General features: G+C 42.6%; 1 protein-coding gene across 1 annotated transcript in view; it reads right to left on the bottom strand.

Moving 5' to 3' along the window:
• The window catches only part of efna2a (ephrin-A2a), a 100,198-nt gene extending 88,150 nt beyond the window's left edge, over positions 1–12,048 (bottom strand). Inside the window, exon 1 of the mRNA XM_004082446.5 lies at positions 10,991–12,048. Within this exon, the coding sequence (XP_004082494.2) occupies positions 10,991–11,124 (134 nt within the window). The 5' untranslated portion in view covers positions 11,125–12,048. The remainder of the gene's footprint in view (positions 1–10,990) is intronic.
• Positions 12,049–12,549: the final 501 nt, after the last annotated feature.

The following is a 12,549-nucleotide window of genomic DNA, read 5'->3' as shown; positions in this document are numbered from 1 at the left end:
CGCTGAGGGGCATCTTTAGCTCTGGTTTCCTCTGTATTTTCACTCACCTGCTTAGACCACCCAGCCTGGATTACTGCTGCTTTCTCTGCCGACTCACTTGAATTGGTTTCCCTCACATCTGGGTTGATCTTTCTCTTCTTTTCTTTGTCTTCCTCACTTTTGTGGCATTTTTTAAGTGAAGTTGTTTGTTCTTAGTCATGCATTGCCTCCAGTTCTGGTCTGTTTGCTGGTTTTCCCACACAAACACTTAACACCAGGGTTCAGCTTTCAATCATCACAGCTGTTTCTGGTTCAGTTGATTGTGCCAAAAACTCTTCTCTATGGTTGCACCTTCATGTTTTAGATGGTTGCTCTGTCGCAGTTTGGTTCATGTTTTGGTTTTTTGTTGGGGTCCAGTTTTATGCCACTAAGCAAATCTTTTAAGTTCTCCATCGCCTCAATCCTTGCCTGAAAAAATCCATAAAATTTTTTTGTAACTGAAACTTCCACTGTGGTCTATTGTGGAAATGGGAGGAGCTTAAAAAAACAAGTATGGAAATGTTTGCAAAAGTTCTTTTAACAAATATATGAAAACAATTACCTAAACAAATCAAGTTTTAGTATTAGTGAAATGTAACCTCTGGTTGAGCTAAAAATTAATATATACATATAAATTGTCAGAATAAAATGGTTTAAACTATGAAAAACAGTAAGCACAGGACTGCAACTATTGCTGCTTTTCAGTGCAAAACGTCAGACACTATTTTCAAACTACTAGAGTTAAATATATTGTAATTTGAAAAAGAAAGTCCCCTTTAAACAATAAAACTGCAAAATACTACTTTAAAATTAGAAAGACCATATATACATACACATGCATACATTCTCATTCAAAGAGTTTTTTCATGACTTTGAAAATTGTAGATTCACACTGAAGGCATCAAAACTATGAATTACACATGTGTAATTATATACATAACAAAAAGTGTGAAACAACTGAAAATAAGTCATATTGTGGGTTCTTCAAAGTAGCCACTTTTTGATTTGATTACTGCTTTACTCACTCTTGGCATTCTCTTGATGAGCTTTAAGAGGTAGTCACCTGAAATGGTCTTCAACAGTCTTGAAGGAGTTCCCAGAGATGCTTAGCACTTGTTGCCCCTTTTGCCTTCACTCTGCGGTCCAGCTCACCCCAAACCATTTCGATTGGGTTCAGGTCCAGTGACTGTGGAGTCCAGGTCATCTGGTGCAGCCCCCCATCATCACCTTCTTGGTCAAATAGCCCTTACACAGCCTGGAGGTGTGTTTGGGGTCATTGTCCTGTTGAAAAGTAAATGATGGTCCAACCAAACGCAAACTGGATGGAATAGCATGCTGCTGCAAGATGCTGTGGTAGCCATGCTGGTTCAGTATGCCTTCAATTTGGAATAAATCCCCAACAGTGTCACCAGCAAAGCACACCCACACCATCACACCTCCTCCTCCATGCTTTATGGTGGGAACCAGGCATGTAGAGTCCATCCGTTCACCTTTTCTGCGTCGCACAATACACGGTGGATTTCCACTGGTCTACTGGTCTAATGTCCATTCCTTGTGTTCTTTAGCCCAAACAAGTCTCTTCTGCTTGTTGCCTTTCTTAAGCAGTGGTTTCCTAGCAGATGTTCTAGCATGAAGGCCTGATTGACACAGTCGCCTTTGAACCGTTGTTGTAGAGATGTGTCCGCTGCTAGAACTCTGTGTGCCATTGACCTGCTGTTAACCTGCCATGTTAACCATTTCTGAGGCTGGTGACTCGGATGAACTTATCCTCTGCAGCAGAGGTGACTCTTGGTCTTCCTTTACTGGGGTGATCCGCATGTGAGCCAGTTTCTTTGTAGTGCTTGATGTTTTTTGTGACTGCACTTGAGGGACACTTTCAAAGTTTTCCCCATTTTCAGACTGACTGACCTTCCTTTCTTTCTTAAAGTAATGATATCCACTCATTGTTCTGTACCTAACTGCTATTTTCTTGCCATAATACTAACAGTCTATTCAGCAGGAACATCAGCTGTGGATCCACCTGACTTCTGCACAACACAACTGATGGTCCCAACCCCATTTATAAGGCAAGAAATCACAACCTGACAGGCCACACCTGTGAAGTGAAAAACATTTCAGGTGACTACCTCTGGAAGCTCATCAAGAGAATGCCAAGAGTGCAAAGCAGTAATCAAATCAAAAGGTGGCTACTGTGAAGAACCTACAATATGACATATTTTCAGTTGTTTCACACTTTTCTTTATGTATATAATTCTGCATGTGTTAATTCATAATTCTGATGCCTTCAGTGTGAATCTACAATTTTCAAAGTCTTTGAATGAGAAAGTGTTTCCAAACAAAGTTATAATTAAATAGATAAAAATGACAAAAAATGGACTTAATTAACTTACTTGAGTTCTGCATGAATCTCAAACCTTTTGAGTTACGTAACAGAACATTTTGCTCCATATACCAGTCATTTGTGTCAAATGGAAACCGACTGACTTTGTAGGATTTTGGGATCAAACTTCTCCTTCCAAGATTGTATATGACTGTTAAAATATTTAAAAAAAAAGAAGGCACTTGACTGTCAAACATGCATGTTCAGGTTCAAAGTTTCCTGGTGAATTTGTTTGGCAATCTTTCATTTGCTGGAAAATGTGTGGAATTATCTGTTTCCAGCTGATTTTAATAAGAAAATCAGGGCTGTGGGGAATTTGATCAGAATTTCTGTCAAACAAGTGGAAAAAAACCTTTTTTTCGCTCAGTCAAACAATCAGCCAATCCAGCTGAGACCTGAGGATGAGTATTATAGAGGAGCAGAAACAAGGATGGAGCAGGAATGACAATGACTGTTGCTCGCAACGTATCAACTGCAGCCTGGAATCTTTCATATTCCGGGCCGGTATTCCCTCCTTCTCTCTTTCATCCCGCCTGCTGGCCTGTTAAAGAGCCTCACCATGCTGCCTTTTGTCTCCTGGCTGGCCCGAACTATTTCAATCTCTCTTCATTCAAACAACAACTCCTGGGATCTCCTCGGGTTGTTTTGGAGCACTTTCATCATCATCATCATCATCATTGTTGCTACAGTCATTATCATCACCAAACCTCATTAGACGGAAGATGGCAACAGAAGCGGCGGCACACAATCCTCGCTCGTTCCTTCAACCTGCTGCACTGCGTGAACAATCAAACGTGGGGGGAAGTTAACTAAACGCTTCATATTGCATTACTAATTCCACTCCATGCTGCAGACATACTAAACAGATCATTCCACTCCTGTGGGCAGATCAGATGATATTTTCCAGCAGGCACTTTCGGGGCATGAATGAAATGTGGAGGAAGAGGAACAATCTGTGAAAAATGCATCAGATCTCATTTGCCCTGGGGGGGTCAAAGATTTTTGGGCAAGTCGACGATGGGAAAAAAAGAGACACAGATTCTCATTCTGAGCCGCAGTTTTGAGAAACAAAATCTCTATTCCGACATTGAAAAGATGGCTCAGCCACAAAGAAAAACCCGAAGAGTGAAATATTAAAATCTGCTAACTGCTCGATGCCGGCCTGAGCGGCACCACGAAGGTCATCTTCCTCTCCGTCTTTGGAAAAGAGTTTTCCAAACTTTCTGTCGACATCAGCGAACACAAGGAGGAGCTTAGGTAAACAAAGCTCATCAGAAATGATTACCAGCTAAATGAAGGTGTAATTTGGAGTAGGACAGTTTCTCAGCTGACAGACTCAGCACGGCAGCAGGAGCTCTGATGTGATTACTGGCTTGCTGTTAAGTGAGGCAGCCTGCATGCCGAGGACAGCTCAGGTTCCCCCAAAGTGATTCATCCATCTTTAAAATGACTAAACCTCTGTGTTTTCAGTCAAAATGTAAAGAAAGGAGGACTTTTTTCTTCTCAAAGTCATGACTCAATACTAACTCAGTTTGCATCAGGCTGCATTCATAAATAATCAGATTTCTCATTTTGTTCTAAAGGTTTTAGGGTAAAGAAGAATTTTTTTTTGGGATAATCTCTGTATGTTCTTTTAATTTGAAGGGAAAGGGAGAATTCCAGTTTATTTCTGGGTTCTGGGTTTATTTTCAGTGTTTCAAAAGAGGCTGATTGCATCTGGCAGACTCACCTTCAAAGTTTGGGAGAAGGTTTACTTTCACTCCTAAAAAAACACTTTGGTTATTTCTACAACCCAATATTTGGGTTATTCATGTTGGGATGCATTTTTGGGTTACTTTTGGTGGCGAGATTTCTTTTGTTTTAGGTTTCTGAAGTTTTATTTTAACCCAAATCAACCCAACGACTATTTTTTTTCCTGAGCTAAAATAACCCAGCAAAAAGTGAGTCCTTTTTGTAGCCTCAGAACTGAATTAAAAATAACCCAACTGACCAAAAGAGACAAACTAGCCAAAGAAAAGAACTCTGGTGAAGCTCATGCAGATCAGTGTGAAGTGCTTTTAACTTGAAAGTTTTAGACATTTTAGTCATATCTGAAAATTCTGGGATAAAAAAGAACAATCTGTAAAAATTTCAACCTTTTTAGGAAGCGTGAATGTTTTTTAGGGGAAAGAGAAAATATTTTGACCGCGTTGACCCGATGCTACGTCCCCCCCCCCTCAGCGTGACGCGCTCAAGGGGACGCTTCCTATGAAAAGTCTATGGGTGAGCTTTGACACTCAAAACTTGTGTTCACGCATCATCAAGTTCTTAAGTACATTTTGGGGCTCTAAGTCCAAAACACACATCCACTGAACGCATAATGAAATCATTCGACTTTCGTAACTCTAAAAAAAAAGAAGTCTAATGTTTCACTCTATTTAAAATTTATAATCTGGAGGAAATTTGGTGAATTTATTTTTTGAGAAAATCTAAACTTCAAAGGAAAATTTGTTATAAAAAATTCATCAGGATTCTTTGAAAAACATTCAGACAAAGGAGTTGAAGGTTTAAAAAAAAGATACGTTTGTGATGCAATCGTGTCTTTTGTGTAATCATGATATAAATTATATCATAAAATTCCATAAATTTGCTTTTATTGACTGAAATTCAATAAATATGAGTTTAGAAGTATTTAGCAAAGTAAATCATTAAACATTCTTGCTGTCATGATGCATTTAAATCCAACAGACCCCCCCCTAACACCAATACAGATGACCTTCTGCAGCCCATCGCTACTGGATGCGTCCATGATGAAGATCAGTCAGACTACATCAGGTTATGAAAGTGGGTCTCCTCTGTCAGGGAGAAATCATTTGCGAAGTAGTTACCTCAACTTTAATTACTCTGAGGATCATTTCAGCTTGAGCTAAGCGCCCACATTGACCTGCGACTCTGGTATGTCTCAACATAAACCGATGAACGCCGCTGTCAGCTTAAGCAGCCTTGTACAAACTGGGTCGTGGGCAGAACACGCAACCTGCAGAAAACGGCTGCCTCAGGCGATGCGGACGCCGGATCAGAAAAGCCACAACCCAAACGCCAGGAGTGAAGGAAGGTGCAGCAGGGGGGATTTCATGATACAATACACAGAAGATTTGTGAGCGCTAGATGAAAGCTGGATAGGGAGATGCAAAGACAGAGAAGAAGAAGAAAAATGGTGAAAGGGAGAGTAGGTGGTGGTGAAAGGAGGATTTAACCCAGGGCAGGTTTAAGTCAGGCCAACTGACAGTAACTGAGCAGAGGAGGATGTGAGTTAACATGTGAATTACAGGCAAATCTCTGGATGTGTGCGTCTGCATGTGTGTGGCATGGCTGAAGGGAAGCTGCACACATCACCACGAGGGGAAGAAGATGAAAAACACTGCAACTGCGTAGGTCTGTGTGCAGAAACTGGACGTAAGTCAGCAGCATGTTGACTGCATTTGTGCGCTCACATTTAAAAAGTGTGTGTGTGTGTGCACGGGCGCATGTGCGTGCACGTGTGTCTCTAAGGAGATAGATTTGGTCCCAAAGAAGGAGAACGTCGTCAATCCTCAGCTCTTCCCACTGACATGGAGTTCCTCAAAGAAGCAGGGATGAAGGAGGAGAGGGGGAACAAAGACGGAAAGGGGAAGAAAGTCTTTTGAAGGATAAACCGTGGGATTAGATAAGGTGATCCTTCCGGACGTTTCAGCATTTGTGTGTCTGCAAGTGTGTATAGAGGAGAGCCCCTTGCACTGAGCACATTAGCTTCTTGGGGTGAACAAAGCCTCTCACCTGTGAGCTTTAGATGATGGGCGGGGAGCCAGAGGGAGATCTGTGCAAACTTCTGTGCAAAATAGTGACAAATAAATGAAAGAAATGGTTTGGTTTGCACATAAAGGTGTCCCATGTTTACCTTCTAACTCTGTAAATGGAAACCAGACCCTGTGTAACCTTGTATTTAGCAGACAGTCATTGTTGGTTGTGTTGGTGTGACCTAAATCGGCCTGCATGTGTGTGTTCCACATTTACTCTGCCTGCATGTGGGCGCAAATCCCTCCATGTGAGATTTCCAGATCTAATGTTGCAGCATTGTTGTGATAATGCTATGTTAATAATGTTGCAGTACTCTGTTACTGTGCAGCACAGCGTATCTCATCACAACAGAAGGATGCACGGCGCAGGAGTGTGTATGCGTGCGCGAGAGCGCTCCGTGGCCGGAGCTGTTTGAATTGGATTATCAAATGCATTTTCTATTATCCAGCCAGGCCCTGAAAGACATGGAAGCGCTGAGAGCCGTAGGCCCCCCCCAAAAAAAGGTTTCCCCCTAAAATGTAGCCCCCCACCTCCTCCTCCAAGTTACAGCTAATGATTTTTTTTTTGTCGGATCAAGTTGATCCTGAACACACCTGAGTGACACATCGGCAGCACCATCACTTCGAAAGTTTCAGGAATTTCAAAGACTATAGAGCTGATAACGGCTAATGCATGAAAAGCACTCAGGAGGAAAGTAGGTCAAGACGGACTGAATTAAACAGGAAAAAAAAGCACCAGCAGAAGGAAAACACATAACTAGTCAACATGGTCCTCAAAAATGAAGCTTCTGTGTAAGCTCAGCATCTTTGTCTATGCAGACTGTGAAGGTTTTTGCTTCTGTAAATTGTCCATCTTTGCCCTGAATCACTAACTGGGAATGAAACTCGATTTAAGGCAGAAAGAGGTCACAAAAAATCTGCTTCCAGGTTCACCGTGACCTGCAGACGGAGGCATACAGGTCTCTAAAAACTATACTCAAGTAAGACTGGGATTATTTGATATTGCTACCTAGTCTGAGTAAAGAGTTGTCATCCACTTTTATTCAAGTAAGTAACATTAACAAGTGAAAGAAAATACTCAAGAATGAAGCAACAGTTCAAAAATACTTGATTTGTAATCTGTAATAAACGGAATCAGGAAATTCAAATCAAATTGTGTTTATATAAAGCACTTTTCATACATACATTTCAGGGATTTGTTTTGCTTGTACTTGTTCTAACTTTTGTTGGGACTACAAGTGGAAATGAGCAATTTTGCTGAAAGCTGGCACATATTTTCATGTTTTATGGGATCAATGTTCTCTTGTGCATTGTTAATTGTTTTTCCTGAATGAACTCTTTTAAAAGCAAAATTCTAAAACACACAGACCGCCTCACCCCCCTCCCCAAGCCAAAACAATGAAACAAGAAAATGAGACATGAATAAAACTCAAAGAAAGGATCAACTGAAGTCTAAAAAGCATCAATTATGATTACAGACCTGATTCAGTGTGTGTTGGGCCATGGGGTGTTTGAGTGAATGGAGGGGGGGAGAACAGAGCAAAGGGGTGGGAGGTTTGGTATAATTTAAATTTTGGTGGCTAGCTTTGTTTTTGTTTTTCAGTTTGTTTGTCTTTAACTCTAAAGCCACTCTTATACCAGGCACATTCAAAAAGCCGTCAACACGCTGAACGCTCATTTGTGATTTGTTTTAAACCGTTGGGGCTTCCGTGAAGGAAAAGGGGACGCCATCCATATACCTCACTACCAAATCTTAGTCCATGAAAGGTCAAAGTTCAGCTTCACTTTCAATGCATATTTTTGAACAAAGAGCCCAAAAAGTGTCGTTGAAACTTTCCTAGCACTGCATAGAGTTTTGAATGCGGAAGCCTGAAACGCACATTTGTTTACATAAATATCTCACTGGAAGTGGTCGCTTGAACGTGTGCTGCAAAGGCTGTTTAAAGTGATTTGATCAAACTTTGTTTCTGATATTCAGAGATTTTTAACTAAAAATCTAAAATATCTTAAAAGGGAAAAACGAAAACGTTGTTTCCTGTCTTTCTGGCAACGTGTCTTTCACTAATGAGTAGAAAATGTTATGCAGGAGTGGACTTTGTAGAGAAAATATTCTGAAACATTCAAAAATGGGACCATTAAGATTTGTTTTCATGACCACCAACTAAAAATGTTGATTGTTAGAAAAATTGGTGGGATTTCCTGTCTGATACTTTCTATTTAATCAGTACAAACTATAACAGCATTTAAACTTTTTGTTTCAATAATTTGTAGTTTGAGTATTTGGACCCTTCTGACCTCTATCATAAAGATTCAGTTTACTGTTTATTAGGAATAAGACAGCACTGAATTATTTATGAATAATTTTGTTGTTTTTTATCCAGTCAAATAACCCTCAAAATGATTTAATCAATAAGTAGTATGATTTAGAGTATTTTTTCTACTACATCAATACTAAGAAATTGTTGTTTTATTGCTTCTGTTTTTACCACTAAGAGTTTTGTCCTCAATAAGATTCAATCACATTTGATGTTAAAACAGCAGCAAAAAGGTATTATGTAAAAAAAACTAAATTAATAATAGTTAGCACTTTTGAGAATATAAAAAAAGGATAAAAATACTAAACAGCATCTGAAACATGTTGCCTGCTGACCTTTTACTATGTGGAGCAGCACCAGTTTCATCCCGTTTACAAGCAGGAAACTTTTCCAGAAAGTTTTCTGAAAAATTTACTGCAAATCTTAGTTGAGGCTATATTTTTGGTTTTTGGAAATCAACACTGAAAAAAGTTAACACTGACTTAACTGGAGAAACTTGAAGTAGTCTCACTCCTAATGTTTTTGTTATTTACTCAATAAATAAATAATCTAGCATAACCTATAATTTTGGTGCCCTGCTGTCAATTACAAGAAGCCAGAATCAACTAAAAGAGAAAGGAAATAGTTAAACCTGCCCTCCTGATTCTGAAAAAAGGGAAATCTAACCACAGATGAAATTTTGCAGTGTTTTAGAATTCTGGAAGAACAGTAAAACTGCATTATTTGACTTTTTTTGTGTCTATTTTAAGCCCTTTCGTGCAGTTTTTTTTACACATTTGCTGAAAGCTGAAATACACTGAGACTTTGCTTATTACCAGTTAAGAGAGAGTCACTGTGACCGATGAGATGAAGGTTCCTCACATCACATCTCCAAGTTTCCCATCAGACCACGGAGAATGAAGCAGCACCCAGAAGGTGACAAAACCTGACATGTGTTCTTGGTATTACTGAGGCAGGCAAAGAGCCACTGTTTGCATGAAATGTGTCACTGAAGCGCCATTTTGCATTTTGAGAAACTGTCCTTACAGGAAGAGACAGCATGAAGTTTCTCTGTGAACTTCAGAGGGAATAAATTGAGAACATCCATATGAATGATCAGCAGGATGAGTCTGACTCTTCCGCTTTTGGTTTGGACTGTCTTGGGATGCTTATGTGCTTTTGCAATTGTGCAGTTCTGCATTATTGAAGGTGCAGGATTTCTTTCTTTCAAGTTTACAAATTGTTCAAAAGGTTTGTGCAGCTGATAAAATAGAACTTTAGTGGTAAATAAAACCTTTGGATTGCTTTCTTGGGTGAGATATGGGTGACATGCGCGCAGGAAGAAAGGCTGCGCCCCAGTGGTGACAAGATCTAACCCAGACGAGCAGCGATGCATTTTTGATGCACCCTCTCTGCTCCAGCATCTCTGCGCGTCCCTGGTGGAATAACAGCGCCCCCAGCAATCTTTCCATATTGCTTCAATTTACCCCATGACGTTTGCAATGTGTAGGTGTTTGCGAGTCTCCGCGGGTGCGCGCAGAGAGAAGGAAGGCCAGGCAGACGAGTAGAAAGGCAGAGCAGAAAAAGAGACTGTGAGCGAGGGAGAAAATGTTCCCCCTCGCCTGATAAATATTTGAGAAGGCTTCTGAGGAACGGTGATGCAGCCAGAGACGGGCCTGTTAGCGCTGCGTGTGTTTGGGTGATGCGGGGAGTCGTCGGGTTTGAACTAATCCAGTCGTGAGTAAGTGAGTGAGTGAGAGGGAGCACTTCTACTGTTTATTTATCCACATAGAAAAACAAACAAACAGGAAAGGAAGGATGAGGAGGAGAATGAGGAGAGAGGCAGAGAAAGAGGCTGACCGGGTTGTCACAAACCATTAGACAGACGGGCGCAGCGCGCTCTGCCCCATGTCAATGAGAAACCCCGGCGCATTTGGCGCGCGTAACTGCGCGTCCACTGATGTGCAGCCCTGAGACCAGAGAGGAAGATGGAAAAAAAAGCTTTGTCTGTGTGTGAGAGAGAACCTGTTTGAAAAAAAGAGGGAGGAAATCTCAAGACGGTGATGAGAGGAGGCAATATGCCCTCATTGTTTGAGACAAAAGGAGCTCCCTCTCTGCCGCGGAAAACATTCAGAGCGCGCACATGCGCCCTGGCCGCCCGCTCGCTCATTGTGAAAACATCAATAACTGATTTTGAGCCAGAATTCTGTAAAACAAGCGGAAATCAGATACTGAGTAAACAGACGCGCCGCGCGGTTCTGCGCGGCATCACAAGAGATGGAGTTGTGTTCAGATTTCAGGGCTCATCTGCGCACGATGAGAGACGCGCAGAACAGACAGATAGATAGAGAGATAGACAACATAAACCATGTCTCAGACAGACAGACAGACAGACAGACAGACAGACAGACAGACAGACAGACAGACAGACAGACAGACAGACAGACAGACAGCTCGAGGCTGAACTCTCCTAAAAAACTCACTTGGGATTGGAGCTGTTCCAGTAAACAGCGTGTCTGTCAAATATGATCTTCTCCTCGGCCCACACGGACATCCAGGACAGGATGGTCAGCAGCACCACCTCCATCACACACTTCTGCCCCAGCTGGCACATCATCAGATATCCGAGGGGGGAAGAAGAGGAAGGCTCACTTTCTGACTGGAATCGGGCTTTCACTGCGTTGCCGCTGCAGCAGAAAGCATCAACGTCCGCACGCGCGTCTCTGGACAAGTTAGTCACCGGGACATGGATGGTTTACCGGCCTGATGAGAGATTCGACACCCCCCGGGGTGTTCAAGTCATGCTGAACGTTTGGAAATGTACTTTCAAACTTCTTCTGTCACCAAACGTGGAGCGAGATTTACACGTCATTCACGAGCGCGTCTCCTCTACCAGATCCGAAACTTTTCCTCCATTACGCGCTCCCGGGGCCGTGGATGCGCCGCTCGACTGGAATCCAATCCGTCCTGGCTGATGTGAACTGATTGCACTCCAGAATTCATCCGAATCTCTTTATTATATCGGTGCTCAGCGGCGGACAGGAGACAGCGTCAAAGTCGGCAGTCATATTTCTTTACCGGATGTTTTGCTCCGCTTCTTTCACGACGAATCTCCGCTTTTGGTCCATTTTGTCCCACAGTGAAGAGGACGAGGATGAGGAGGCAGATCCGGGGTAAAAAAGATTGCGCTTCTTCTTTCTCCCCTCCTTTCCCGTTCAACTGTTATAATACAAGCTGGTCCATCCTTGGCAGATATCGCTCAGCATGCCAACTTGCTGGTCCCCCCGCTTCAGCTGGCTCTGCGCTCTGTGCGCCCTCACCCCCGGTGCGTCACGCAGACTCTACGCGCAGCAACTGGACGTCTGTTTATGACCGGAGCTCTCGTGTAACCTGCACCTATGGCGGCAGCATCACTCAATTGCACCCTGATTTGGTGGAAGCACACCCCCTCTCTCTCCATCCTTCCCTCCCTCCGTGTGTTTTCTCTGTGCGGGCGGGGCTGTGGCCTCTCTGCGCCGCTCGCTTCTCCTCTGGGGATTCTGACGATGCACAGGCGTGGAGAAGTCATTACAACACTCATTAAAAGTAATCCAACTTTAAATATACACGCATTTTATCGCAAATAAGTGACAGTCCCCCCAGCGATCACTCCAGTTTGTAAATATTCCACCACCTTTTGCTCAAAGACGGTGTTTTCTACGCGCAAGAAGTTTAGGCTGAGTGGAGTTGTGTGTGTGTCTGTGTTGTGTATGTGTATGTTGGGGGTGGGGGTCTCTGCAACAATCATTTTCCATCAGAGTCCATTAGGCCCAAATGGCAAGCGGAGGCAGCGGGGAGCTTAAAGCCTGTGAGCCATCATCACCCCGCAGACAGCTCCGCGCGTCACGCGGCGTTGCCACCCATGATGCCTCTGCAACAACATATCCATCTTATGTATTTAGCCGTCGCCTCTGGGGAGGCAGATGCAGCCATAAAAGCCTCCCACTCCTCCCGCGGAGCGCGCCGTGCCTCTGCTTACACGTGTCGATATGCCATCTTCTGC

Source organism: Oryzias latipes, chromosome 22, assembly GCF_053564925.1.
Source record: "Oryzias latipes strain Hd-rR chromosome 22, Olatipes_Hd-rR_3.1".
Lineage (NCBI taxonomy): Eukaryota > Metazoa > Chordata > Actinopteri > Beloniformes > Adrianichthyidae > Oryzias > Oryzias latipes.
Note: the sequence above shows the minus strand (reverse complement) of the source record. Positions and strands in the feature narration are given on the sequence as shown.